Source organism: Saccopteryx leptura, chromosome 5 (genome assembly GCF_036850995.1).
Source record: "Saccopteryx leptura isolate mSacLep1 chromosome 5, mSacLep1_pri_phased_curated, whole genome shotgun sequence".
NCBI lineage: Eukaryota > Metazoa > Chordata > Mammalia > Chiroptera > Emballonuridae > Saccopteryx > Saccopteryx leptura.
The window spans coordinates 220,558,351-220,586,349 of NC_089507.1; the positions used below are offsets into that span (position 1 = coordinate 220,558,351).

At 58.9% G+C, this 27,999-nt stretch overlaps 3 protein-coding genes across 7 annotated transcripts; 2 read left to right on the forward strand and 1 right to left on the reverse strand.

The window, feature by feature from the left end:
* Window positions 1-235: 235 nt before the first annotated feature.
* Window positions 236-2,439, forward strand: TNFRSF6B (TNF receptor superfamily member 6b). 2 transcript variants are annotated; one of them, XM_066384427.1, is made up of 4 exons: window positions 236-321; window positions 803-1,258; window positions 1,359-1,562; window positions 2,019-2,439. In XM_066384427.1, the coding sequence occupies exons 2-4, from the start codon at window positions 811-813 to the stop codon at window positions 2,303-2,305; spliced, it is 939 nt and encodes a 312-aa protein (XP_066240524.1). In that variant the 5' UTR covers window positions 236-321; window positions 803-810; the 3' UTR covers window positions 2,306-2,439. The 2 variants fall into 2 exon arrangements, with proteins under 2 accessions (XP_066240524.1, XP_066240523.1); XM_066384426.1 differs by lacking the exon at window positions 236-321 and adding an exon at window positions 499-710.
* A 782-nt stretch (window positions 2,440-3,221) lies between these two features.
* Window positions 3,222-10,061, reverse strand: ARFRP1 (ADP ribosylation factor related protein 1). Of its 3 annotated transcripts, none has more exons than XM_066384434.1 (8): window positions 9,931-10,061; window positions 9,014-9,125; window positions 8,708-8,795; window positions 8,439-8,521; window positions 5,277-5,358; window positions 5,013-5,083; window positions 4,286-4,386; window positions 3,222-4,218 (listed from the first exon to the last, which is right to left on the reverse strand). In XM_066384434.1, the coding sequence occupies exons 2-8, from the start codon at window positions 9,104-9,106 to the stop codon at window positions 4,131-4,133; spliced, it is 606 nt and encodes a 201-aa protein (XP_066240531.1). In that variant the 5' UTR covers window positions 9,107-9,125; window positions 9,931-10,061; the 3' UTR covers window positions 3,222-4,130. The 3 variants fall into 3 exon arrangements, 2 of the variants coding, with proteins under 2 accessions (XP_066240531.1, XP_066240532.1); XM_066384435.1 differs by lacking the exon at window positions 9,931-10,061 and adding an exon at window positions 9,643-9,924; XR_010751491.1 differs by lacking the exon at window positions 5,013-5,083.
* ZGPAT (zinc finger CCCH-type and G-patch domain containing) lies at window positions 10,016-27,997 on the forward strand. 2 transcript variants are annotated; one of them, XM_066384432.1, is made up of 7 exons: window positions 10,016-10,151; window positions 10,544-11,192; window positions 24,699-24,832; window positions 25,051-25,206; window positions 26,761-26,880; window positions 26,965-27,376; window positions 27,589-27,997. In XM_066384432.1, exons 2-7 carry the CDS (start codon window positions 10,606-10,608, stop codon window positions 27,725-27,727), a joined length of 1,548 nt encoding a protein of 515 aa, XP_066240529.1. In that variant the 5' UTR covers window positions 10,016-10,151; window positions 10,544-10,605; the 3' UTR covers window positions 27,728-27,997. The 2 variants fall into 2 exon arrangements, with proteins under 2 accessions (XP_066240529.1, XP_066240528.1); XM_066384431.1 differs by having other exon boundaries at window positions 10,116-10,255.
* The last annotated feature ends 2 nt before the right edge of the window (window positions 27,998-27,999 follow it).

Below are 27,999 nucleotides of genomic sequence, written 5' to 3' on the forward strand. Positions count from 1 at the left end.
ACACATGGGCACCCCGACCGGGCAACCTGGTCTAGGACTGTGGGAGGTGCCCTGAGACCAGGTGCTACAAGGTGCTTCTCCAGAACTCGCCCTGGCTGCCGGCCTGTGGGTGGAGCCTCAGGGGCTCCGCCCACACCTGGAAGAGGGGACTCTGGATTGTCTGCGCCCCTGTGGGGGCGGGGGGAACGACACTGCCCTGTGCCTCGGTACTGGTCTGCTTTCAGGCAGGTGGACAGGCCTCTAATAAAGCTGCTGGCACCACTGGGATGCTGTCTGTGTGATCTGGGCTTGGTGGTGGGATTGGAGTTGCTGGGAAGGAAGGTGTGTCTGCACAGGACACCCTGTCCTATGAGAGGGTGTCCTGAACCCTTTGAACTTGGCTCCGCCTCTGTCCTCACAGCTGGACAGAGACTGATACCAGGGGGAGATCCTGGACACGCCCTCCCTTCCCCACACACACTAGCTGCCAAACCTGGTCACTGGGTCATGAGCTGTCCCTAGTGTTAGGCAGGGCTTCATAAGGCTGCCCCCTGCACTGGGCTCCAGAGGGCCAGGCCAAGCGAGGGGGCTGTAATACTGCCTAAAACTGGGTCATAGTGTGACCCCTGAAGGTCGCTGGCCCCTCCCCGGGGTGTGGCAAGGCCCAGCCCATATAGGAGTCTCGGGCCAGAGCTGAAGCACCGGGTTTGACTGCAGGCAGTTCAGGCGGGGTGGGCTCTGGCTGAGACGAGGCTGGAACAGGTAGGGACGGGACTGCAGCTGGCTGGTACCCCTCGCTGAGTCCTACTGCTCCCGCTTCCAGGGAGGACCATGAAGACACCAGGGAGGCCGCCCCTGATCCCACTGCCGGTGCCCTTCCTGCTGCTGGTGCTGGCCTTTGGCGGGGTGGCGGAGGACATGCCCGCCCACCCGTGCGGGTTGGTGGAGGACGCGCCCACCTATCTGTGGCAGGACGCGGACACGCAGGAGTGGCTGACGTGCCGCCAGTGCCCCCCGGGCACCTTTGTGTACCGGCCGTGCAGCCGGGACCGCCCCACGGCGTGCCTCCGGTGCCCGGCGCAACACTACACGCAGTTCTGGAACTACCTGCAGCGCTGCCGCTACTGCAACGTCATCTGCGGGGAGAACGAGGAGGAGGCACGGCCGTGCTCCATCGTCCACAACCGCGCCTGCCGCTGCCGCCCCGGCTACTTCGCGCTCGCGGGCTTGTGCGTGGAGCACACGCCCTGCCCCCCCGGCTCTGGAGTGGTCGCCCTCGGTGGGTGATGGACCCCTGGGCGTGGCGCTGGGCCAGGACTCCCTCCGGGGCCGAGGAGGCTCCAGCTCCTCCTGACCCCGCCCTCCCATCTCGTCCTCAGGGACCCCCACCCAGAACACTCAGTGCCAGCAGTGTCCCCCGGGCACCTTCTCGGCCAACAGCTCCAGTTCCGAGCAGTGCCAGCCCCACCGCAACTGCACGGCCCTGGGCCTGGCCCTCAACGTGCCGGGCTCCCCCTTCCACGACGCCATGTGCACCAGCTGCGCGGACTCCCCACGCAGCACGCCAGAGCCAGGAGGGGCAGGTGAGCCAGGGGCCCAGGTGAGGGGGGCGCCAAGCTCAGCCGGGAACAATGAAGCACTTAGTGGGCGTCCGGGAAGGGCCTCCAGCTTTGTGGGGCCAGGGATCCCGGAGCCTCACCGTGGAGCCCTGGGTATGGGGGCGGCACCGTTGACTGCACTGCGCTGAGGACTTCAGCGCCAGCAGGCAATGCTGTTCCTCACCTTCCACTGGGAAACTAAGGCCCAGAGAGTTTGAAGGGTCCACTCTCACCACAATCGGAGGCCCACGAGCCCCGCTCACGTCCTGGGGCCAGCCTCTCCCATGCCAGGTGGCGGAGTCCAGGCAGGTCCCTCTGCTCAGGTATTAGCGCAGGTTGTCCTCCTGTTCGACGCCCCCTCCCCGGGGGGGGGGAGGGGCGATCTCTCTGGGAACCCTCGCCTTAGACTTCAAGCCCCACCTTGTCTTGACTCTCCTGCAGAGACTGAGGAATGTGAACGCGCCCTTGTGGACTTCGTGGCTTTCCAGAACGTCTCCTTCAGGGCGCTTTTGCGGCTGCAGCATGCCCTCACGAACCAGGAGGCCTGGAATCCGCCGCACTCATGGGAGGAGCGTGCGTCCTTGCAGCAGAAGCTGCAGCAGCGGCTCACGGAGCTCCGGGAGGCACAGCCTGGGGGACTAGTGGCGGGGCTGTTGCAGGCCCTGCACGCAGCCAGGCTGCGGGCGCTGGAGCGCACTGTCCGAAAGCGCTTCCTCCTGGCTGGGTGAGCAACCCCCTCCCCCCCTATTTATTTTACTGATCGAGCACAAAGTTTAGTTTTTATAAAGCTGTTTTGCAAAACTGGTTGTGTAAAACTGTACCGTGTCTGCTCAGAGCACAATGGGGACACCTGGTGGGGACAGCACCTGGGCAGCACGGATGTCTTGAGCCCTCAGCTCCCCTCCCCGCCACACACACACTAAGACAGGCCTTTGATGGTGGGGTTGTGGGCGACAGCCAGAGGGTGACAGGTGTAGCCCTTCCAGCTTGGAGAGCAGTTGGGGAGTCTGAGGCTCACTCTGGGACCCCTCCAAGCCAAGCTCTTGATGGCTGGGACAGTGTGGAGGGTGGGTCAGGCTGGACAGTGAGTGGCAGGAGGGGGGCTGAGCCCAGGAGGGTCACCGAGTCCAGGCACTCCAATGTGGAAGACTGTGGACTGGCTCCTGTCTTCCTTTTGAGTTCCACCCACTCACTACCAACAAGGGACTTCCCAGGAGGGAAGAGCCAAAGACCTCCCCCTGGGCTCTGAGTCCCCCTGGCTTTCTGGGAAAAGGCTTTCCCCTCTGGGGCAGGCTCACAAGGGTTCCTTGCCCTGGGGGAGGAGGAGGGGTGGGACTCCCCACCCTGGTTGGATGCCCTCCCCTCCCCACAGGCCCAGGACTCCCCATAAGCCATCTCACCTGCCACTGGGTCCCTACCCCCACCCGCCTCCCCCTTTCCAACAGCTCCTCTCAAGCCCCACTGGGGCAGGGCATGCTAGTGGACCTGACCCTAGGACATGAGGCCACCAGGTCACTGCTGGGGTAAGGCCATTCCCACAGAGCAGGAAGGCAGGGCCTGGATGGGCTATGGCTCCAGCCTGGGAGTCCTCATACTGTGGTCACTGCACAGCCTTGGGCACTTGGAGGAAGGATGGACAGGAGCCACTCAGACCATTTTTATTTTTCATACACACACTCATCCATGGCCAGGCCCACTGGGTGTCACCAGCTCCCACAGGGGCCACGGAGGAGGGTCCCCGGGCTGGCCTTGCCTGGAAGGCCTCTGCTGCTGGGCACTGGCCTAGAAGAGGCCCTCCCCTCCCCCGGGCTGGGAACACAGGCCCAGCATACCACCAACTGGGCAACATGAGGACCCACCCACTTCCCAACACCCCCCTCCACTGATGCACAAGAGCTGGCACCCATGGTTGTCCCTGGCGGGCCCTAAGCCAGGTGTACTTAGGGGAGTGCCCACTTCCAGCATTCTCCACCTCGCTGGGGATCAAAACGCGGTGATGTTGGGCCAGTGTGGGTGGGACACATGGCTCCCCAGTCAGACTGCACCTTGCCCAGTCCTGAGGCTACATCAGGACCCAGGGCCTGCTGGCCTTCAGGGATGGGGGCTAGGTCTCCCTCCAGGTGACACCAGCTCCCAGCCCACCACCAGCATCAACAGGGGCGAGGTCAAGGGCAGCCAGGTCCACCAGCCTCCTCCAGGGGTGTGTGGTGGCTCTGGAAACACCACTTCCAACCAGGCACCCTGAAGCCCCACCCAGGCCGGGCAGGCGGGCAGGCCTGCTGGGTGGCAGCTCCAGAGGGTACCCCCAAAGCCACCAACCAAGGCCACAAGTGGGGTCTAGGCCTGACGCAGCTGCAGGCCTTACTTCCCCCTCTCCCCTGGCAGAAGCCTCTGAGCCCCTACACTTTCCAAAACAGAGAAGAATGTCTTAGAGAAAAAACAAAAGCAAATGAAAAAACCCAAAGGCAAAGCCAGCTGCACCCCAGGATCGGTGGCTCCAGCCGACAGGTGCGTTCCCGGCTCCAGCTGTGTGTGCCCGGGTGCCAGCCGCACCTACGTGATATCCCTCCGCCGCGGGGGCCGGTGGACGTTCCGCACCACACACTTCACCATCCACTCGATGCCTTCACGCACCCCTTTGCTGTGGAGACAGAGGGTGTAAGGCAGGGCCACCTGTGACCTCGGGGCAGGGTTAGGGCCCCACTCACCCTGTGAGGGCTGAGCAAGCCTGGGTCAGGCAGTCCCGTCGGCCGATCTTGGAGGTGCAGTCACTGAAGGCAGTCTTGATGTCCGGGATGGAGAGGCAAGTCTGGGGGGGAGGGGGCAGGCTGTTTCCTGGCACCAGAGGACTCCTTCCGCCCCCTCCTGGGCAGTCCCTAGAGTCGCCAGGGTGGGACAAGAACTGGGAGGTGGGGGCCGAGGACCAGGGGGGAGGCTGCAGTGGCCCCTCAGGGCTTCTCTGGCCAGGAGGGTGCCGTCTGGGGAGTGGCCTCAGTCGGGGTGGACGGGAGTGCTCTACGACGCAGCCTCAGGACGCTGTAAACACAGGCCACCTCCCTGTGCACAGAACCTCCAAGGGGCATGGCTGACTGGTGGTCCTAAGAACAGCCTGTGTCCCTCCCAGCGAGCCCCCAGTTCTGGAGGTGATGCTGGCACTGCTGCTAGCCCCAAAGGCAGCAAACAGGTTGGACTTAGCACTGACACCCACCCTGGGTTCCTGTCTTTTCCTCTAGAACTTTCTCCTGCACCAGCTGGGTCTCTAAGGGCCACCTGGGGACAGGCCGTGGCCGCCCCCCAGTGGAGAGAAGGTGCCCTGCATGGCCATAAGCCTGGGGGAGCTCTGTGCACCTGAGGCAGATGTAGCTTGGGGTGTCCAAGGAAAAGAGAGGCCCTGCCTGGAATGGGCACCTGTCCTTGGCAATAGGGCAGGCTCACCTCGACATCCTGCTTGTTGGCCAGCACCAGGATGGGGACGCCGTCCAGAGCCTCACTCGTGACCATCTTCTCTGGGATGGACAAGAGGCAGCAGTGAGCAGCCCCCTCTGTCTCCTGAGGCCTAGCCATGCCCACCTCTCTACAGGCAGGGACACTCTCCCTCGTGGCTAGGGTCCTTCTGACCTGAGATGGTCCAGCTCTGGACACGTGGGATGTGTAGCCTGGACCTAAACACCCCTTCAGCCCTAGCTGGGCTGTACCCACCGAAAGCTCGCTTAGACTCCAACAGTCTCTCCTCGTCTGTGGAATCGATGACATAGATGACGCCATGGCACTCAGCGTAGTACTGGGAGGGAAGAAGGGGGCGCTAAGTCGGCATTCGGCCACCCCCCCAATTGCAAGACTCTTCTGGGGTGCTTTCCGAAGGTGGGGAGGTAGGGCAGAGTGAAGGTGTGACCCCCTAGAGCCCTTCGGGAAGGGCTAGCTGACTTTGGACAGGGGTAGCCACCTCCCCTGACCACTTTCCGGAGGCTGTGTCTGCGCCTGCGAACCACCCACAGCCATGGGCCCGATGGTGTCCCAAAGGAAAAGATGGGGCTTGGGGGCTGGAGGAACCCAGACCAAGCCAGTCCCCAAGCAGACCCAGAGGGGGGGGTACACCGGTGGAGTCTCATGCTGGCCACCCAGGGGCTAGGCCAGTGTCACATGTGGAGCTGCTATTCCCGCGACAGGACAGCACGCCCAAGGACCAAGCCGGCATCACGGAGCACAGAGCTCTGCAGTCTGGATTGGTGCCAGGAGGACAGAGCCCCCACACCCCTTAACTGCCAGAGCCTGGAGTCTGAGAGAGTCACAGGGGCCGAGTGAACAGAGCAACCCTGGGAAGACACGCACAAAGCAAGGCCTTTTGAGGCACAGACCCACTGGGCCTGGGGCCCGGGGGACACGCCACGGGTCTGGTGAGTCTACCTCCCACACCGACCAGAAGAGCCTGCCAACACCCACACTGAGGAGCAGATAAGATCTCGTTGCTCTCCTGCATCACCCAGCACAGCCAGGGCTGCAAAATGGGCAGGATGAGCGAGTGGTCAGTGAGTGGTCAGTGAGCCGAAGGACGCTCTGGAGCATTCCTGGAGTGACCCTCACCCCATCTACGACAAACCTTTGTCTGCACTGGCTAGAGGTGGCCCTGGGTTTTGCAGGGTGTGCGTCCCGCGCACAGACCTTCATGCTAAATGGTGTGAGCAGCTGCTCCAGGAGCACGCTGGCCACCGTACCCGACACCAGGAGCTGGCAGGCCCTATGGGGGAGGTCTCCATGCAGAAAAGGACCTAGAGTGGCTGCAGCCAGTGAGAGAATCAGCACTAGCCCATGGGTGGCAAAGGACTTCAATCCCAGCCTGTGCCAGGGCCCTGGCAGGGTGACGGCTCAGCGGTGGGAGCAGCACAGCCGGGGCTGAGTGTGCGCAAGGACACTGAGTGGGCCAGGACAGAGCAGGCTGCCCCACAGCCAGACCCCAATGGTTGCATCACCCGTCATGGGAGGAACCCTAAAAAACCACTGGAAATAGGGCAGAGCCCAAGCTTGGCCTTTGGGTAGGTACACATCAGTCCCTTGGGGAGGAACGGATGCCAGAAGCCCTCCTGTGGCCGAACACCAGGAGGCCCCTCTGGTGTGGGAAGACATGGCCCCACTCAGGAAACTAGGGAGGAATCAAGAGCCCCACATCTCATCATTTTCTGTGGCCCACAGGGAACTCTACCACACGCCCGCCACAACTCTGGGCTTGGTAGAGTTGAGCTGTGGTCACTGCAGCACCCACTCACCAGGGGCACAGCAAGGAGTCGCTGAGTCACAAACCCTGGTTGCCCCCTGGGCATCCTGAGAGAGGTCCCACCCTGGTAGGGATAAATGACACCACCGGCAGGCGGGGTGCCATCCCACAGTGGGACTGGGAAACACCTGAGGAACCCAAGGGTCCACCCAGAAGAAGGGTGCAACCTTTGTGATGAGGCCATGCCATCGCAGAAGCGGTGCCTGAGGGACACCAGCTGCAAAGCCAGCTTGCAGTTTTCCCCTCTCCTGTCCCTCTTTCCAGCTGCCCCTCAGCGGAGGCCCTGGATCTTGGAGGAGCCACTCCCCAAATCAGAGATGTGAACGTAAGCAGTGCACGGTGGGCTGTGGCTTACGCAGAAACTGGTCACCCACAGAGGCCTTGCTGCCCAGTGGTGGGCAAGGTGCCCAGTGGACAGCCCCTTGTTGGCTCCTGCAGGACCCACAAAGAGTCACATTACCAGATCACAGCTGCCCAGGACAGTCCACCAAGGTGACCCTCTAAGTGATATAGAAGCCTGGCCAGCAGGGCCCGCCCTGGGCAGTGTGAGGAACAACTCTCCTTCACTGCTTCCCCACTGGCCCCCACCCACACTGACCCCCCCTGCTGCCCAGTCCTGCATCCTTCCCACTCCCTTCCTAGCTTCTGACCCCAACATGCATCCCGCACCCCAACCTCCATCTCAGTAGTAGCTCCTGAGACCCTAACCAACAACAAAGTATCAGGGTCTGCTTCACTCCTCACGTATGTCTGGGCTTCGGACGGGTAGGCCAGGTCTTGGCCCTGCCTCTAGATGACTTAGATGGTCACACCTTCTGGCCACAGGATAGAAGCTGCCCTCTTGGCTGGAAATCAAGGCAAGAGGCAGTACTTGAGGGGGGTAGGGAACAGAAAAGGATGACTGGGTACCTGCTGCTGGGATCAAACCAGAAATCAGGACCTTGCCACTCAGTTCTAAACCCATGGGCAGCTAGTAAATGTCAGGAGGCCATGCCTGTGCCCCCAACATTAAGCTGTACCAAATCCACCATGCCAGTACATTGGGGGGGGGCTGCCTAAGAGAAGGAGGTGGATCTGCTCTGCTCCCTGCTGCACCCCAGTGCCTAGTGCTGCGTCCAGCCTGGGGTGCGTAGGAGGAAGAACACCGCTATTTCAGAAATGCCCAAACCCTATGTCAAAAGAGAAGGCAACTGCTGCCTGATGGGGAAGAGCCACCAGGGAGGACAGGTCCTAAGCCTGAACAGAGAAGAACCAAACCTGAACAGACATTCAGGTCTGGCAGTGATGCTGAGCACCAGGCCGGCACCCTGCCTTTCCCATGTGAGGTTCTGACCACTTTCTGTCTTGTCTCATGTTCATTAACATCTTTAAGCTAAAAAGAACCAAGGTGGTCCTTAGCCTCAGGGGACTGACTCAGGGACCAGAACAGGACTTGGGGGTGCGGAGCCTCAAGAACTAAGGAGGTAACTGATGCTGCTGTCACAGAAAAGAAAGGTGAGTCTGAGGCCTTCTGAGAAAAGGGAGGATGGGACCACGGAGGCCACCTGGAAGGAAACAGCACGAGGCCCCAGAGGTGTGTGCATCCGTCTCACCTTGTCCCACAGAGATTGCAGCTCTTCCTGTCCCCCTAAGTCCCAGAACATGAGCCGAGCCTTCCCCACGTCCACAGTGCCGACTGGGGAGAGAAGAAGCCTGGTGAGGCTGTGGCCCTGCTCCCCAACACATCGTATCCCAGCTCTCCTGGGGACAGCACACCATCCTAGTCCTCCTGGGAGGGGGCCAACCAGAGCCAGCAGCCTCACACATGGGGCTCTGGGGCTGTGGACATCACAGTATCCCCAGGCCTCAGCAATCGCCTTACTGTTCAGACCCACGGTGGTGGTGATTTTGGAGAGACTCATCCCCTTGTAGTTCTTGCTAAATCGGGTTTTTGACTGTTCCAGGAAGGTCTGAGGGGAGAGGAAGAGACAGACAAGAGGTGCTGGAGCAGTTCAAGGCTGTTCCCCTAACACCCCTCCTCGGGACTGTTCCGAGAGCAGACATCTTGCTTTTAAAGCAGATGGTGGTGACTGTCCCATGGCCTTGGAAAGGGGCTGGATTCTGTGCAGGCGGTGAGCCGGCCACAAGAGGACAGAGGCCAGTGGGATGCGGACAGGACGAAGCGTACCGTCTTCCCGGCATTGTCCAGCCCCAGGATCAGGATGCAGTACTCGTCCTTCTGGAACACGTACTTGTACAGCCCGGACAGCAGCGTGTACATCCTGCTCCGGTGCTGGGAGCTGAGGCCAGAACCGCGGGATAGCCACGCCCATCCTGGCCACGCCCCCACCGCCAACCGCAACCCAGCCTGGCCCCGCCCACACCACACACCACGCCCCTGCCCCCCACCGCGCCCAGGCTGACCCCGCCCTAGCCTAACGCCCCGCCCACATAACACACCACGCCCCTGCCCCCCACCGCGCCCAGGCTGACCCCGCCCTAGCCTAACGCCCCGCCCACACAACACACCACGCCCCTGCCCCCCACCGCGCCCAGGCTGACCCCGCCCTAGCCTAACGCCCCGCCCACATAACACACCACGCCCCTGCCCCCCACCGCGCCCAGGCTGGCCCCGCCCACACCACACACCACGCCCCTGCCCCCCACCGCGCCCAGGCTGACCCCGCCCTAGCCTAACGCCCCGCCCAAACAACACACCACGCCCCTGCCCCCCACCGCGCCCAGGCTGGCCCCGCCCACGGCCGGCGGCCCCGCCCACAGCGTCCACCGCGCCCGCGGACCGCCGCCGTGCCCTACCGCTTCGCTTCCGCCAGCCGGGGCCGCCGCGCGTTCTCCCAATTCGGTCACCACGTCAGGTGGCGCAGGGCTCACGGCACCACCCTGCGGGCGACTCACAGGGACGCCCCGCTTTTTCGAGGCGGGGGTGCGTGCAGCGGCAGGGCGGCGGCAGCGGACTAACCGTGCGGCGGGCAGGGGGCGACGCGTGGGAGGCCCCAGGGCCCAACCCGCCCTGGCACCGGCGTCAGTTCCTGCGCCCAACCCCGCCCCGTCCGCCCCAGAGGCGGCGACCCAGCCCCGGCCTACCTGCGCCCGCCCGGGCCGGAGCCGCCGCGCGCCTGACCCGCTGACCCCGCGCTGACCCGTGGTGCTCCGCGCAGCGCCCGATGGGACGCGGCCGGCCGCCCGGGTAGGGTCGGAGCCGTCCCAGCGGCCCCCGCGACAGGCACTTCCGGCGGCGGCGGTGCCTGGGAGGAAGTGCCCGTTGGCTGCGAGGGCGGAAGCCGGGCGCTGCGCCGCTCTAGCCGGTGAGGCCGATGGGCTCTCTATGGCGCGGCCGGGTGACTGCGCGGAGGAGGCTCCCGGCCCGGGGCGAGGGGCGCGGTCTGGGCGATCTGACCCGACGTGACAGGTCCGGCGGAGGCCGGCAGAACGGGAGGCTGGGGCGGGCGCAGCGTCCTGAGCGGATTCCAGGGGCAGGAGCGAGGGCGCCGGGCGGCCGGGAAGGGAGCCAAGGCCGCTCGGGGCGGATCACCTCTCCCAGCCTGTCCGCCGTCCCTCCGACGACGGAGACGTGCACTCGGCTCCGCGGGCCGTTGTGCGGATTCTGTGCGGCCCCCGAGTGCAGCCGTCGGCCCTTGGGCTCGGTGTCAGCCTCCGGACGGCGGAGCCGGGCTCACCTGGCTTCTCTTCCTTGCAGATCCGCTCCCGCCTCCCCCCGTGAGCGTGAGGACTCGGGACCCGCCCCGCCGTCCCCGCAGGATGGACGAGGAGAGCCTGCAGAGCGCGCTCCGCACCTACGGCGTGCAGCTGCAGCAGGTGGAGCTGGCCCTGGGCGCCGGCCTGGACCCCGCCGAGTTGGCTGACCTGCGCCAGCTCCAGGGGGACCTGAAGGAGCTGATCGAGCTCACCGAGGCCAGCCTGGTGTCCGTCCGCAAGAGCAAGCTGCTGGCCAGCCTGGATGGGGAGCGCCCGGCGCAGGACGACGAGGAGGACGTGGCTTTCCAGCCGGCCGTTGCTGAGGCCGCGGACGGGACAGTCGCTGCCAGGGCAGAACTGGACACTGTACCCGAAAGGGAAGCCGGGCCAGCACCCAGCGAGCCCGGGCTGGAGGAGGATGAAGGGGAGGACTCCGAGGACGAGGAAGAGCTGAGTGGGAGGAAGGTGAACGCCCCCTACTACAGTGCCTGGGGCACCCTGGAGTATCACAACGCCATGATCGTGGGCACGGAGGAGGCGGACGACGGCTCCGCGGGCGTGCGGGTGCTTTATCTCTACCCCACGCACAAGTCCCTGAAGCCCTGCCCCTTCTTCCTGGAGGGCAAGTGCCGCTTCCAGGACAGTTGCAGGTAAAGCTCTGCTCCTGGGCCGGGATCTCATGGGGCTGGAGGCAGGGCCAGGATAGTGGCTCCTTCCGAGCCCAGCCTCTCGCGCCGACAGGAGGGAGCCGGACTGGTGCCTTCCCGGCAGTGTCCTTGTTTAGCTGTTCTCTCGGATTTTCTCAGGTTAAATCAAGGGTAGAAGAGGCAGGAATTGAAAAGAAGCCCCCCACCCCCCATTAGCACTTTTATTCTTCAAAGTTAAACTTCTTAAAGTCGGCCCTTATTAGGGAACTTGGCCACCATGCCCATTGGAGAGGGTGGCAGGAGGACCTCCCACTCTGTCCTCTAACTCTCTGATTGGTCATCCTTCCGCCAGTCTGGTTGTATCCCCTCTCCCTGCCCTGCTTCCTGCCCCTGGACCACGTTAAAGCAAATTCTAGGGATCACTGGATTTTTACCTATAATTCAGAATGCACTCCTCACCTGCTGGATAAGGATATTATAAAAAATAGTCTTTGTATCATTACATCTGATGGGTTTAACGAAAGTGTCTTTCTTGTTTATGTTTATGTTTTTACAGTTAGTGTGTTGTCTTCTTTCTCTTAAGTGTAAAGCTTTAATTTTGCTCCTTTTTACTTTTATCTTTGGAAGGGTTACTTACTAAGATTCCTAGTAGATAATTTGCTTTAAAATTTTTTTTAAGATTATACTTACTGATTTTAGAGAGAAAAGAGAGAGAAGGGGGGTGGAGCAAGAAGCATCAACTTAGTAGTTGCATCTAGTATGTGCCTTGATCGGGCAAGCCTGGGTTTTGAACCAGTGGCCTCAGCATTCCAGGTCGACACTTTACCCACTGCACCACCACAGGTCAGGCATAATTTATTTTTTTAGCCAACAGTCCAGAGTAACTGTCTCTGGTTCTTTGGTCATCCTATTTCTTAATAGATTTTAGCTAGATCCAAAGTTTTATTTAGCAAACTTCTCTTATTAAACTATAGCGTGCATGTGTGCCTCCTTCCTTCCTTCTCTGCAAATTTTATTTACATATAGCGTGCGTGCAGAAAAGTGTATAAATCAGGGTGTGCCAGTGAGTGTCCAGAGTGGACGGTGCAGGACACAAGCACACAAGCACAGAAGAGGGAACAGAGGGCTAAGCTTTTCATCCTTTGTACCCTGAGTCTCTGCACTTCGTGTGATGTCCCGTGCCAGGGTTAGAGGTTGCATGTCTCTGCGGCTTCCTCTGCACCGGGCACCGTTCCGAGATCTGTTTTACTCCTTGCTTACCTGTGCAGCAAGCCCAGGAGGTGGCTCTGTGACTGTGGAGGCTGCCGGGAGCCACTGTACGGAGCCACTGTACCTTCCCGTGGACCTTAGGCCCGCTAACTACCCTATAAACACCCACCTTCCACCACCCGGGACTAATTGGTTTCCTGTTTTGTCTACTTAATTTGCAAGAGACTGAATTGGTTCTCTTTCATCCTGAGAAGATGATGGCCTATGGATTTAAATATATTTGATGAGTTTTAATATATTGTGATTCTGGTCCTCTTTTTTTTCCTCAAACTTCTTTTTTTATTTTTAATATATATACTTTTTGTTTATTGACTTTAGCAAGAGAGGAAAGGAGAGAGAGACAGGAACATCGATCATTTCCTCTATGTGCCCTGACTGGGGATTGAACTGGCAACCTCTGTGCTTCAGACAATGCTCTAACCCAGTGGTCCCCAACCCCCGGGCTGTGGACCGGTACCAGTCTGTGGGCCATTTGGTACCGGTCCGCAGAGAAAGAATAAATAGCTTACATTATTTCCGTTTTATTTATATTTAAGTCTGAACGATGTTTTATTTTTAAAAAAATGACCAGATTCCCTCTGTTACATCCGTCTAAGACTCTTGACGCTTGTCTCAGTCACGTGATACATTTATCTGTCCCACCCTAAAGGCCGGTCCGTGAAAATATTTTCTGACATTAAACCGGTCCGTGGCCCAAAAAAGATTGGGGACCACTGGTCTAACCAACCGAGCCATCTGGCCAAGGCATGGTTCTGATCCTTGATGGGAATCGTCACACCTTCAGCAAGTGGGGGCCTCTTCCGGCTGGCGCCTCTGTCCCTTTGGCCCCCATGGTCGATGGGGGAACCTCCCCCCATCCATGCTTTTCCTGCCCGGGTGTGGCATCAGCCGTGCTTCCCAGAAGCCCTGGCTGCTCTGTGTGGGAGAGGGCGTCTCCAGGCTCACGATGTGGTCACAAACAGGATTTTTTTGTGCATGATCTAGGATTGTTATATATATAATCGTGTCCTTGGCAAACAGAGAGACTTTGGATTTGGATGCAGAAAATGCTTCAAATCAAATGGCGTTTCTGTCTCTTTCTTGCCTCGTTGCCCTGGCTAGAACCAGGACAATGTGGAAACACGCGGTGAGAGCAAAACCCTTGTGTTGCCCCTGCCCTTAGCGGGGAGCTCTGTCCTTGACCAGCAAGTGTGAGGCCACTGTGGGCTTCCATTCCTGCCCTCAAGTTTGTCCCTAATTTGTTGAGTGTTTTTATCATTGAAGGCCGTTGGATTTTTTTTCAGGTGCCCGTTCTGCATCCGTCGACATGTTCTTGTGTGATCTCCTTTTGTTCTGTGAACATACGTGTTGCACTGAGTGACTTCCCTGTGTGGGACCAGCGTTGCATTCCTGGTTGTGGTGTAGAAACCTTTAAAATGCTGCTGGGTTCAGTCTGCTGGTTTTTGTTGAGGCTGTTTCCATCTCTCTGTTCCAAGTCAGCAGTTAGTCTGTTGTTCCCTTTTCTCGCGATGTCTTTATCTGGCTTGAGTGTCAGGGGAATCTTGGAAGAGTTTGAGAAAGACAGGTGTTAATTCTTCTTTAAACATTTGATAGAATTTACCAATGAAGCCATCTGGGCTTAGACTTTTTGCTGTTGGACATTTTTTGATTAATGACTATTTATTTTCTATAGGTCTATTCAGATTTTCTGTTTCTCCTGGGGTCAACTTTGGTTGTTTTTGTGTGTCTAGGAATTTGCCCTTTTCCTCTGAGGAATGGAATTGCTCAAACAAGTCCCTTGCAGTCCTGTATATCTCTAAGGTCGGAAGTAGTGTCTGTCCCCTCTTTCTTCCCTGGATTCACTGCATGCTCTCTTATTTATTGGTCAGTGTTGCTAAAGGTTTGTCAGTTTTCTTTTATGTTTTTGGTTGATTCTATTTCATGTATTTCTGTTGTCACCTTCATTATTCCTTTCCTTGTGCTACTTTGGGTTTATTTGCTTTTTTTCCAATTCTTCAAGGTGTATAGTAGGTTATTTTTAAATTTTTTATTTATTCATTTTAGAGAGGTTGTGGGGGGGGGGAGAGTAGAGAGAGAGAGAGAGAGAGAAAGAGAGGAGAGAGTGAAAGGGTGGGGGAAGGAGCAGGAAGCATCAACTCCCATATGTGCCTTGACCAGGCAAGCCCAGGGTTTGAACCGGCAACCTCAGCATTTCCAGGTTGACGCTTTATCCACTGCGCCACCGCAGGTCAGGCTACAGGAGGTTACTGGTTTGAGGTCTTCCTCTTCCCCGGAGTTGGTATTTGCAGCTACATTCCCAGAAGCCCACCGTTCGGCGAGTTTGTTCCCTTCCCCATTCCTCTTTGAGCTGCCTGACCTCCTTCTGATTCCTCCTCGTCGGCCCTGGGTCCAGACTGTGCTGCTTCATCTCCACGGGTTTGTGAATTTTCCACATTTCCTTCCACTGTTGATTCCTAATTTCACTCCCCCTGGTACTTTGTATGATTTCAGTTTTTTAAATTGACTGAGACATGTTTTGAGGCCGCACATGTGTCCTGACCTGCAGAGCGTCCCGTGTGCCCCTGGGAAGGCTTGTGTTCTGCTCCTGCCGGGCGGCCTGGTCTGCAGGTGTCTCCAGGGCTGGCTGGTCCCAGTGTTGTTCGAGTCCTCTCTTTCTTTAGGGCCTTTCGTCTGGTTTCTCTCTGCATTGTTGAAAGTGGGGCGTTGAAGTCTCAGCTCTTACATTTCACCCTTAATTCTCTCACTTTTTATTTCGTATATTTTTGGGACTCTCTTGTTAAACAGGCCTGTGTATGTTTATAGTCCTAGCTTCCTGATGCTCTCATTAAAATACAGTGTGTCCGTAAAGTCATGGTGCACTTTTGACCGGTCACAGGAAAGCAACAAAAGACAATAGAAATGTGAAATCTGCACCAAATAAAAGAAAAACTCTCCCAGTTTCATACCTATTCAGTGCAGTTCGATGTGGGCTCACACACAGATTTTTTAGGGCTCCTTAGGTGGCTATCCCGTATAGCCTCTACAGACTCGTCACTGACTGATGGCCTACCAGAATGGCGTTTCTCCACCAAACTGCCGGTTTCCTTCAACTGCTTATCCCACCGAGTAATGTTATTCCTATGTGGTGGCGCATCATTATAAACGCGCCAATATTCATGTTGCACTTTGGTCATGGATTCGAATTTAGCGAGCCACAGAACACACTGAACTTTCCTCTGTACCGTCCACATCTCGACTGGCATGGCCGTGGGCTGCTCCGCTGTATACACAGTGTTACATCATCATCTGCACATGCGCACATGCTGCCACATCATCCTACAGAAGCTGGGAGGGTTTTCCTTTTTTTTTTTTTTTCCTGCAGCTAGAAACGGGGAGAGACAGTCAGACTCCCGCATGCGCCCGACCGGGATCCACCTGGCACGCCCACCAGGGGCGATGCTCTGTCCCTCCGGGGCGTCGCTCTGCAGCAGCGACCAGAGCCACTCTAGCGCCTGGGGCAGAGGTCAAGGAGCCATCCCCAGCGCCCGGGCCATCCTTGCTCCAATGGAGCCTTGGCTGCGGGAGGGGAAGAGAGAGACAGAGAGGAAGGAGGGGGGGGGGTGGAGAAGCAAATGGGCGCGTCTCCTATGTGCCCTGGCCGGGAATCGAACCCGGGTCCCCCGCACGCCAGGCCAACGCTCTACCGCTGAGCCAACCGGCCAGGGCCGGGTTTTCCTTTAATTTGGTGCAGATTTCACATTTCTGTCATCTTTTGTTGCTTTCCTATGACCGGCCAAAAGTGCACCATGAATTTACGGACACACTGTATATGTATATATTTTTTTCAGTTACACTTTTATGTTCAATATTATTTTTGTATTAGTTTCAAGTGTAAGCATGACTCCTCTTTGTCTGACTTTAGGCTATTGGTCTGACACAGTGTAGCCGTCCCAGCCCACGTGACTGCTGGCAAGGTGTAGCTTCCCTTTCACTCTCAACCTCTTGCTGTCCTGATCCCAATGAGTCTCTTGTAGATGGCACAGAATCAGATACCTTTTTTTTTTTTCTTTGTATTTTTCTGAAGTGAGAAGCAGGGAGGCAGGCAGACAGACTCCCGCATGCGCCCGACCGGGATCCACCCGGCATGCCCACCGGGGGGCGATGCTCTGCCCATCTAGGGCGTTGCTCTGCTACAACCAGAGCCATTCTAGTGCCTGAGGTGGAGGCCATGGAGCCGTCCTCAGCGCCTGGGCCAACTTTGCTCCAATGGAGCCTCGGCTGCGGGAGGGGAAGAGAGAGAGAAAGAGAGAGAGAGAGGAAGGAGAGGGGGAGGGGTGGAGGGGTGGAGAAGCAGATGGGCCCTTCTTCTGTGTGCCCTGGCCAGGAATCGAACCCGGGACTTCCACACGCCAGGCTGATGCTGTACCACTGAGCCAGCCAGCCAGGGCCTGGATACCTTTTTCTTTTTCTTTTTTTCAGCACAAGAGAGGAAGGGAAAGAGGTGAGAAGCATCAATTCGTAGCTGTGGCACTTTAGTTGTTCAGTGATTGCTTTCTTATATGTACCTTGGCTGGGGGGCGGGGGGTATCCAACTGAAGCCAGTGACATTGGGCTCAAGCCAGCGACCATGGGATCATGTGTCGTCCCATGTCCCATACTCAAGCCAGATGAGCCTGCACTCAAGCCTGCGAGCTCGGGGTTTCGAACCTAGGACCTCAACACTTTATCCAAAGCATCACCACTGGTCAGACAAATTGGATAATTTAAAAAAAAATGATTTTATAGAAGCCTGACCTGTGGTGGCGCAGTGGATAAAGCATCGACCTGGAAATGCTGAGGTCGCCGGTTCAAAACCCTGGGCTTGCCTGGTCAAGGCACATATGGGAGTTGATGCTTCCAGCTCCTCCCCCCTTCTCTCTCTCTCTCTCTCTCTCTCTCTCCCTCTCCTCTCTAAAATAAATAAATAAAAAATTGAAAAAAAAATGATTTTATAGAGAAAGGAGGGTGGGAAAAGTAAGAAGTCTTTTTTTTTTATTGATTTTAATTTATTGTGTTTACATAGATTCTAGGGTCACCCCGAATGCCTCCCGCCTCCCCCTATTCCCCTCAACATCCCCCTTACCCCCCTCCCCATAGCACTCTCCCCCTTCCCTTCAGGTTTATCCCATCCTCTCATCCCCTTTCCCTCTGTCCTCTTTTCCTCTGGTCCCTCCTCTGTCTCAATTCTGTTCCTCAGTTCATATGAAAAGCAAGAAGTCTTAATTCATAGTTGCCTCACTTTAGTTATTCATTGGTTGCTTGTCCTATGTGCCTTAACCAGGCCAGCCCAGGGTTTCAAACTGGTGACCTCAGCATTGCAGGTCAATCCACTGCACCACTAACCAGTGAGACAAATTGGATGATTTTTCAACCCATCCTTCTAATGTCTTCTTTTTATTTAGAGATTAATCTGCTTGTACTTAAAGTAATTACTGATAAGCAAAGACTTGCCTCTGCCATTTTTTATGTGTCTTACAACTTTTTGTTTCTCAGTTCCTCCATTACTGCGTTTTTAGGGTTTGTTTTCTCTAGCATATCATTTTGATCCCCTTCTTTTTCTCTTTTCTGCATACAGGGTGGGCAAAGTGGGCTTATAGTTGTTCATGTGGAAAATAATACAATAATTAATAAATAACAACAAGAATAAACTGTTTTACAGACTTACTACTGTAAGCCTACTTTTGCCCACTCAGTATATTTTGTGTTATTTTCTTAATAATGGTGACTCTGGGAATTGTGATTAGCATTGTAAACTTTTTAAAACCTCGTTTGCATCCATACCGATTTAGTGTCAGTCGGACACGGAGCTCTGCTCCCGTTCAGTCCCTCTTATGTCGTCATCGTTCCAAATGACATCTCTGTACATTGAGTGCCCAGAAACGTGGATCTGAGTACTGCTCAGTGAATGAATTTGTCTTTTAAATCTTTTAGGAGGACAAAATGAGTTACAAACCAAATGTACTACTGCCCGCTTCTCTGGCTCCTCTGTAGTTGCTTTTACCAGTGTGCGTACGGCCCGAGGGACTGTCCAGTGTCCCACTTTTTACTTTGTGTCAGGGCAGGGGTGATTTCCAAGCTCCTTATGAGTTAGACCGGCAGCCAGAATTCTAGTGAATTCTTCTTTTCAGCTCTGGGATTTCCATTTGACTCCTTTTATATAATTTCCACTTTTCTTCTAAGATTCTCTGTTTCCATTAGATTCTCATTTAATTTCTTGAACATACTTATATATACAATACTTTCTACTTTGAAGTCTTCACCGTATTTGCCGCTCAGTCAGATTCTGTCAACTGCTCCCCCCCCAAATATGGGTCACACTCTTCTGTTTGCATGTCTCGTAAATTTCTTATTGAAATATTGACATTTCAGATGATGTCCTGTAGCAACTCAGGATTCTTCATTGTTTTCCTGAGTGTTTTGTTTTGTTTCGGTAGTTTTCTGGACCTAAAATACAGAAGCCTGTCCCCACCAACCCTAGTGTGCAGCCTCTGATATTTCTGCTCAGATTCTTAAATTTAATTTCACTTTTCAGTCTGGTTTCTTTGTTACCCACTGTCTGTGTAGCTGAGTGGCCCATCAATGGCTCAACCAGAGGCTGTGCTCACACCTGCCTTTCTCAGAGGGTTTTCTCCCTCGGCCAGTGGGTCTGCGTGAGCTCAGGTAGCAGCTGTCCCCGTGCTGTCACTCGGGGCTCTTGACACGTGCACACAGCTTCCGAGAGGGCCCGGGGTGCGTGCAGCGTGGAGTGCGCTGTGGCCCGTTCATGCTCACCGTCTCCCTGGTGAAGACTCGACTGGCCCAGTGTCCACTGCACCCAGCTCCCAACCCCCGGCCCTCAGAGTGCGTGTTCTCGCCTCACCCCTTTTAGCCACAGGCCCTGGTTCTCACCCTCTTTCCCACGTCCACTCTCTGCTTCTGCCACTCTGCAGGTGAGACCTGGGCGGGCTGGGAGCAGCCCCAAAAGGTGGGCTGCAGACCCCCCTACCCTCCCCACCCCCCGGTTCTGTCCCAACCATCATCCCTTCTTGGTGTGTGGTCAGCTCAGTCGACTCCCGGAGCTCTGAAGCTGTGCGTGCTGACAGTTTGCGTAGTTTCAGCCTTGCTTTTCTGTGGAGAGGAGTCAGTGTCCTCCGTCCTTGGCCGTGGCTGAACTCGGAGTCCTCCGTGTTGTTCCAGTGACGGCTTCCAGGTTCATGTTCCTACTCTGCTGAGCGTCTCTGTGCTTGTGCTGGGCGTCCTGCTCCTGAAACGCCCAGTCCCTCTTCCTCCTGAAACGCCTGGTCCCTCTTCCTCCTGAAACGCCCGGTCCCTCTTCCTCCCGGTCCATCCTCCTCCTGAAACGCCCGGTCCCTCTTCCTCCTGAAACGCCCGGTCCCTCTTCCTCCCGGTCCGTCTTCCTCCTGAAACGCCCGGTCCCTCTTCCTCCTGAATCGCCCGGTCCCTCTTCCTCCTGAAACGCCCGGTCCACCCTCCTCCTGAAACGCCCGGTCCCTCTTCCTCCTGAAACGCCCGGTCCACCCTCCTCCTGAAACGCCCGGTCCCTCTTCCTCCTGAAACGCCTGGTCCCTCTTCCTCCTGAATCGCCCGGTCCATCCTCCTCCTGAAACGCCCGGTCCCTCTTCCTCCTGAATCGCCCGGTCCCTCTTCCTCCTGAAACGCCCGGTCCCTCTTCCTCCTGAAACGCCCGGTCCCTCTTCCTCCTGAAACGCCCGGTCCATCCTCCTCCTGAAACGCCCAGTCCCTCTTCCTCCTGAAACGCCTGGTCCCTCTTCCTCCTGAATCGCCTGGTCCATCCTCCTCCTGAATCGCCCGGTCCCTCTTCCTCCTGAAACGCCCGGTCCCTCTTCCTCCTGAAACGCCCGGTCCCTCTTCCTCCTGAATCGCCCGGTCCCTCTTCCTCCTGAATCGCCCGGTCCCTCTTCCTCCTGAATCGCCCGGTCCCTCCTCCTCCTGAAACGCCCGGTCCCTCTTCCTCCTGAATCGCCCGGTCCCTCTTCCTCCTGAATCGCCCGGTCCCTCTTCCTCCTGAAACGCCCGGTCCCTCTTCCTCCTGAAACGCCCGGTCCCTCTTCCTCCCGGTCCGTCTTCCTCCTGAAACGCCCGGTCCCTCTTCCTCCTGAAACGCCCGGTCCCTCTTCCTCCTGAAACGCCCGGTCCCTCTTCCTCCTGAATCGCCCGGTCCCTCTTCCTCCTGAATCGCCCGGTCCGTCTTCCTCCTGAATCGCCCGGTCCCTCTTCCTCCTGAAACGCCCGGTCCCTCTTCCTCCTGAAACGCCCGGTCCCTCTTCCTCCTGAATCGCCTGGTCCATCCTCCTCCTGAATCGCCCGGTCCCTCTTCCTCCTGAATCGCCCGGTCCCTCTTCCTCCTGAATCGCCCGGTCCCTCTTCCTCCTGAAACGCCCGGTCCCTCTTCCTCCTGAATCGCCCGGTCCCTCTTCCTCCTGAATCGCCCGGATCCCTCTTCCATCCTGAAAACGCCCGGGAAATTATCCACCCTCCTCCTGAAACGCCCGGTCCCTCTTCTCCTGAAACGCCTGGTCCCATCTTCCTCCTGAATCGCCTGGTCCCTCTCCTCCTGAAACGCCCGGTCCCTCTTCCTCCTGAATCGCCCGGTCCGTCCTCCTCCTGAAACGCCCGGTCCGTCCTCCTCCTGAAACGCCCGGTCCATCTTCCTCCTGAAACGCCCGGTCCGTCCTCCTCCTGAAACGCCCGGTCCATCTTCCTCCTGAAACGCCCGGTCCCTCTTCCTCCTGAATCGCCCGGTCCCTCTTCCTCCTGAAACGCCCGGTCCCTCTTCCTCCCGGTCCCTCTTCCTCCTGAAACGCCCGGTCCGTCCTCCTCCTGAAACGCCCGGTCCGTCCTCCTCCTGAAACGCCCGGTCCATCTTCCTCCTGAAACGCCCGGTCCATCTTCCTCCTGAAACGCCCGGTCCCTCTTCCTCCTGAATCGCCCGGTCCGTCCTCCTCCTGAAACGCCCGGTCCGTCCTCCTCCTGAAACGCCCGGTCCCTCTTCCTCCTGAATCGCCCGGTCTGTCCTCCTCCTGAAACGCCCGGTCCGTCCTCCTCCTGAAACGCCCGGTCCCTCTTCCTCCCGGTCCCTCTTCCTCCTGAAACGCCCGGTCCGTCCTCCTCCTGAAACGCCTGGTCCGTCCTCCTCCTGAAACGCCCGGTCCCTCTTCCTCCTGAATCGCCCGGTCTGTCCTCCTCCTGAAACGCCCGGTCCGTCCTCCTCCTGAAACGCCCGGTCCCTCTTCCTCCCGGTCCCTCTTCCTCCTGAAACGCCCGGTCCGTCCTCCTCCTGAAACGCCCGGTCCGTCTTCCTCCTGAAACGCCCGGTCCGTCCTCCTCCTGAAACGCCCGGTCCCTCTTCCTCCTGAATCGCCCGGTCCCTCTTCCTCCTGAAACGCCCGGTCCCTCTTCCTCCTGAAACGCCTGGTCCCTCTTCCTCCCGGTCCCTCTTCCTCCTGAAACGCCCGGTCTGTCCTCCTCCTGAAACGCCCGGTCCCTCTTCCTCCTGAAACGCCCGGTCCCTCTTCCTCCTGAAACGCCCGGTCCCTCTTCCTCCTGAAACGCCCGGTCCTCTTCCTCCTGAATCGCCGGTGCCCTCTCCTCCTGAAACGCCTGGTCCCTCTTCCTCCTGAAACGCCCGGTCCCTCTTCCTCCTGAATCGCCCTGGTCCCTCTTCCTCCTGAAACGCCCGGTCCCTCTTCCTCCTGAAACGCCCGGTCCCTCTTCCTCCTGAAACGCCCGGCTCCCTCTTCCCTCCTGAATCGCCGGTCCCTTTCCTCCTGAAACGCCCGGTCCCTCTTCCTCCTGAAACGCCCGGTCCGTCTTCCTCCTGAAACGCCCGGTCCCTCATCCTCCTGAATCGCGGCCTATTTGTGATCCCATCCTGAAACGCCCAGTCCATCCTCCTCTGAATCGCCCGGTCCCTCTTCCTCCTGAAACGCCCGGTCCCTCTTCCTCCTGAAACGCCCGGTCCGTCCTCCTCCTGAAACGCCCGGTCCCTCTTCCTCCTGAAACGCCCGGTCCGTCCTCCTCCTGAAACGCCCGGTCCCTCTTCCTCCTGAAACGCCCGGTCCGTCCTCCTCCTGAAACGCCCGGTCCCTCTTCCTCCTGAAACGCCCGGTCCCTCTTCCTCCTGAAACGCCCGGTCCCTCTTCCTCCTGAAACGCCCGGTCCCTCTTCCTCCTGAAACGCCCGGTCCGTCCTCCTGAAACGCCCGGTCCGTCTTCCTCCTGAAACGCCCGGTCCCTCTTCCTCCTGAAACGCCCGGTCTGTCCTCCTCCTGAAACGCCCGGTCCGTCCTCCTGAAACGCCCGGTCCCTCTTCCTCCTGAAACGCCCGGTCTGTCCTCCTCCTGAAACGCCCGGTCCCTCTTCCTCCTGAAACGCCCGGTCCCTCTTCCTCCTGAAACGCCCGGTCTGTCCTCCTCCTGAAACGCCCGGTCCGTCCTCCTGAAACGCCCGGTCCCTCTTCCTCCTGAAACGCCCGGTCCCTCTTCCTCCTGAAACGCCCGGTCCCTCTTCCTCCTGAAACGCCCGGTCCGTCCTCCTCCTGAAACGCCCGGTCCCTCTTCCTCCTGAAACGCCCGGTCCGTCCTCCTGAAACACCCGGTCCCTCTTCCTCCTGAAACGCCCAGTCCATCCTCCTCCTGAATCGCCCGGTCCCTCTTCCTCCTGAAACGCCCGGTCCCTCTTCCTCCTGAAACGCCCGGTCCGTCCTCCTCCTGAAACGCCCGGTCCCTCTTCCTCCTGAAACGCCCGGTCCGTCCTCCTCCTGAAACGCCCGGTCCCTCTTCCTCCTGAAACGCCCGGTCCCTCTTCCTCCTGAAACGCCCGGTCCCTCTTCCTCCTGAAACGCCCGGTCCCTCTTCCTCCTGAATCGCCCGGTCCATCCTCCTCCTGAAACTCCTGTCCGTCTCCCCTGACTCGCTGCACCACTTCTCTTCAGACGGGACGCTCTGGGGGAGGGGGCCCTCCCCACGATTCTTTCATTCTGTTGGTCAGTTCACCCCGTTCTCTTAGGTTTACATTCACTTTATGAATTTGCTGTTAACTACTTCCTGTGGTTGGAAATTTAGGTTATTTCCAAATGTTTATAGTATTTGGTTAACATCCCTGTGGCTAAATCTTTGCATACCTTTCATTATTTTTTAAGAATTTTTTTTGAAGTGCTTGCTAGGTTTAATAAGTATACCAAATTTTAAGGTTTCTGATTCACTGAAGATTCCTGCAGGAGGGTTTAGTGGGTGGTGTCTGCGGTGTACTGTGTGTGTGTGCGTGCGCGTGGAGGTGGCATTTGGTTCTGTTCACCTGAGTTGAGTCCTTACCTTTTGCACAAGTGGTTTTGCTCCTCAGTTGAGCTGGGCTTTTCAACCACAGTCTACACTGCTGTCCGTTTGGGGCCCAGACTTGCAGCTGCTGGTGCCATTTGGCCATTGGCAGTTCCCTGGGTGCCTGCGGACAGCCAGGTGTGAGGAGAACTGCCGGGGAGCCCTCTTTGTCCCCTGTGGGAGCTGGCTGGAGTGCCTGCTGCTCCCTCTCTCTCTCTCTGGCACCACCAACTCCTGCCTTGAAAGACAGTCATGCCCGGCGTTGACTCTGTGTTGTGGGCAGATGCCAGTCCTGGTTGCTCTCGTGAGCTTAAAGCAGTTTCCTCTTGACATGATGGCACAGCGGGGTGGTTATGTGGTTTCTCATGTCTTTATTTGGCAAAGGTTGTAGTCCCCGCATTTCCTCCTCCTCCTCCTCTCTCTCTCTTTCTCTCTCTCTGTCTCTCCGTCTCTCAGTTTTAGTTCTAATTTCACTGATCTCTAAAAGTCAAGGCACCACTGTTGTAACTGAGTTGTTACTGTTACTGTCTGGGGCTTCATGTCCTGTGGAAGCGGTGGACACTTATCATAATGCTGGTCACATTATCACTCTGGCCCAGGAAGCCAGGGAGCAGCTTGAGATCTCGTCCTTACAGTGGCCACGTCCACCCCAAGAGCAAGAGCGAGACAGTGTGCAAGTGTGTACATATGTGTATGGGTGCGTGCACATGGGTTCATGTATGAACGTGTGCACACTTGGCACGTGTTTGTGCACTTCCTGTGTGTGTGTCTGTCTTCTTGTCTCTCCTTCCCTTCAGGACAGTGTCCAGGCAGGTGGGCTTGGCTCTGCAGGGTTCCCGTGCCCCTGGTGGGCCGTGGCTGAGCCGCCCCCTCGGTCCTCCCTGCAGGTTCTCCCACGGGCAGGTGGTCTCTGTGGACGAGCTGCGCCCCTTCCAGGACCCAGACCTGAGCTCCCTGCAGACCGGCTCTGCGTGTCTGGCCAAGCAGCAGGATGGGCTGTGGTACCCGGCACGGATCACCGGTGAGGCCGCCTGTGGCCCCCCCAGCCCCCTTGGGAGGTCCCTCCATTCCTCACCTGGGTAGCACCCCTGTGACCACTCCTTTGGCTGGGTGTTAGGTCCGAGCCCGTGCCCAAGAGGAGCGAGACTGCCCGTGGCCTTGCCCTCCTGCTCCCGTCCCCAGTGTGCCTCTGCCACCTGGGAGGCTGCTGACCCGGCCTGTCTCTGTCCCTGCCCCCAGACATGGACAGCGGCTACTACACAGTCAAGTTTGACTCGCTGCTGCTGAAGGAGGCCGTGTTGGAGGGCGATAGTATCCTGCCTCCACTGCGCCCAGAGTCCACCGGGTCGTCCGACTCAGACAGCGATGACGCGGACGACTCCAGCTATGCCAGAGGTATATGGGAGCCAGGGGCGGCCTGGGCTGCGTTCTCCCTGGGAGGCTCCTAGCTGGAGGGGCTTGGACCATCTAAGTGGGCAGGTGGAGAGAGTGAGAGCAATGAGGCGGGCTGTGCCTAGTGCGTGGTGACCAGCAGGGGCACTAGCTGGGCCGGGAGAGGCGTGGAGGCCCCTAGTGCGTGGTGACCAGCAGGGGCACTAGCTGGGCCAGGAGAGGCGTGGAGGCCCCTAGTGCGTGGTGACCAGCAGGGGCACTAGCTGGGCCGGGAGAGGCGTGGAGGTCCCTAGTGCGTGGTGACCAGCAGGGGCACTAGCTGGGCCGGGAGAGGCGTGGAGGCCCCTAGTGCGTGGTGACCAGCAGGGGCACTAGCTGGGCCGGGAGAGGCGTGGAGGCCCCTAGTGCGTGGTGACCAGCAGGGGCACTAGCTGGGCCGGGAGAGGCGTGGAGGCCCCTAGTGCGTGGTGACCAGCAGGGGCACTAGCTGGGCCGGGAGAGGCGTGGAGGTCCCTAGTGCGTGGTGACCAGCAGGGGCACTAGCTGGGCCGGGAGAGGCGTGGAGGCCCCTAGTGCGTGGTGACCAGCAGGGGCACTAGCTGGGCCGGGAGAGGCGTGGAGGTCCCTAGTGCGTGGTGACCAGCAGGGGCACTAGCTGGGCCGGGAGAGGCGTGGAGGCCCCTAGTGCGTGGTGACCAGCAGGGGCACTAGCTGGGCCGGGAGAGGCGTGGAGGCCCCTAGTGCGTGGTGACCAGCAGGGGCACTAGCTGGGCCGGGAGAGGCGTGGAGGTCCCTAGTGCGTGGTGACCAGCAGGGGCACTAGCTGGGCCGGGAGAGGCGTGGAGGCCCCTAGTGCGTGGTGACCAGCAGGGGCACTAGCTGGGCCGGGAGAGGCGTGGAGGTCCCTAGTGCGTGGTGACCAGCAGGGGCACTAGCTGGGCCGGGAGAGGCGTGGAGGTCCCTAGTGCGTGGTGACCAGCAGGGGCACTAGCTGGGCCGGGAGAGGCGTGGAGGCCCCCATAGGAGGGGGGGAGAATCGGGAAGGTTCTCAGCGGCTCCCTCAGGGGCTTCCCCCTGGGGACTGGCAGGTGGCAGGGAGCTGTGCTGTGTGCAGGCAGCCCCTGGGGGGGGCTTCAGGAAGATGTACTGGCTGGTAGTGTCCAGTCCTCCTGAGGGTCAGTGGGAATGAAGACAGGTGACGCCCTTGAGGGGCTCTCCATGAGTGGGTGGTTCCTGAAACCCTGTGTCCACGAGGATGGAGGACTGAGCTGAGCAGGTGAAGGAGAGGAAGGAGGAGCTCACCACCTGGGAGGGGCCGGGGACAAGGCCGCGTGGGGAAGGGCCAGCCTGGCCTGCATGTGACCAGAGGAGGGCTGGGGCCAGTGGTGCTGGAGTCTGTCACCGGCTCTGCTGTCGCACGTCACAGCCTGAGCTGCAGGCAGCGGCCGAGGTTCAGGGGAGGCAGCCCTGCCCAGAGCTGAGCTCTCGGGCTGGTGCTGGCTGGAGCCCAGTGTGCTCCACGTGCAGCCGGCTGAGCCGCTGCCCTGTCTCCTGCAGTGGTGGAACCCAGCGCTGCCAGCTCCGGGACCTGCAGCTCCGCCTTCGCAGGCTGGGAGGTGCACACACGGGGCATGGGCTCCCGGCTCCTCGCCAAGATGGGCTATGAGTTTGGCAAGGGTGAGTGAGTGGGTGCCCCGGGAGGGCGGAGCTGCCGCAGCATGGTGGGGGGCCCAGCAGCAGCGCCAGCCCCCTGTCCCCCAGGTCTGGGCCGACACTCGGACGGTCGGGTGGAGCCCATCCACACTGTGGTGCTGCCTCGAGGGAAGTCGCTGGACCAGTGTGCAGAGATCCTGCAGAAGAGGACCAAGGGTGGCAAGGCTGGCACCAGCAGGCCCGCAAAGTGCCGGGGCAGAGGGGGTGGGCCTGGAGGCCGCCCGCCCCCGCGGAGGAGCGTGTTTGACTTTCTGAACGAGAAGCTGCAGGGCCAGGCTCCGGGGGCCCTGGAGGCAGGGGCGGCCGCCCCAGGGAGGCGCAGTGGCAAGGAGCTCTACCACGCCAGCAAGAGCGCCAAGAGGGCCCTGAGCCTGCGGCTCCTCCAGACCGAGGGGAAGATTGAGCAGGCCCAGCGGGACATCCGAGGCATCCAGGAGGCCCTCGCCCGCAACACTGGCCGGTACGTGTGGGGCTGAACCTGGGGCGGGACAGGCCCTGGGGCGACCATGCTTCTGCCCCTGCCCAGGGCACCCAGCCCACAGGTCACACGTGGGAGACCACCCTTGGCCTGAGGACAGTGGGCTGAGTCTGAGGGGGTCTGGATGGTGGGAGATGCCTGGGGCTTCGTGGCAGTGGCCTGGGAGCCTACGCTGAGTGGCGACCTCTCTCTAGGCACAACGTGACAGTGGCCCAGCTGCAGGAGAGGCTGGCAGGAGCCCAGCAGCAGCTGGGGCAGCTCCGGGCCCAGGAGGCAGGCCTGCAGAGGGAGCAGAGGAAGGCGGACACCCACAAGAAGATGACCGAGTTCTAGAGCCCGACATGCACCATGGACGGGACTCGGGGCCCCGGCTCCCAGCTGCCCTCAGGGAGCCCCGCTGCTGCCCAGGAACTGGGTGCCTCCAGAGAGGGGCCAGCTGCTGCAGGACAGCCCCCTGGGTCAGCCCTCCTGCCGGCCGAGGGTGTATGATCACTGCTGAGTGGAGATGGAGTGCGGGCTCACGGACTGACGCTCACGTGGCCGGGGAGCCCACTGGCCAGTGTCCACTCATCAAGGACATTAAAGTGATTTTGTTGCAGTGTCTT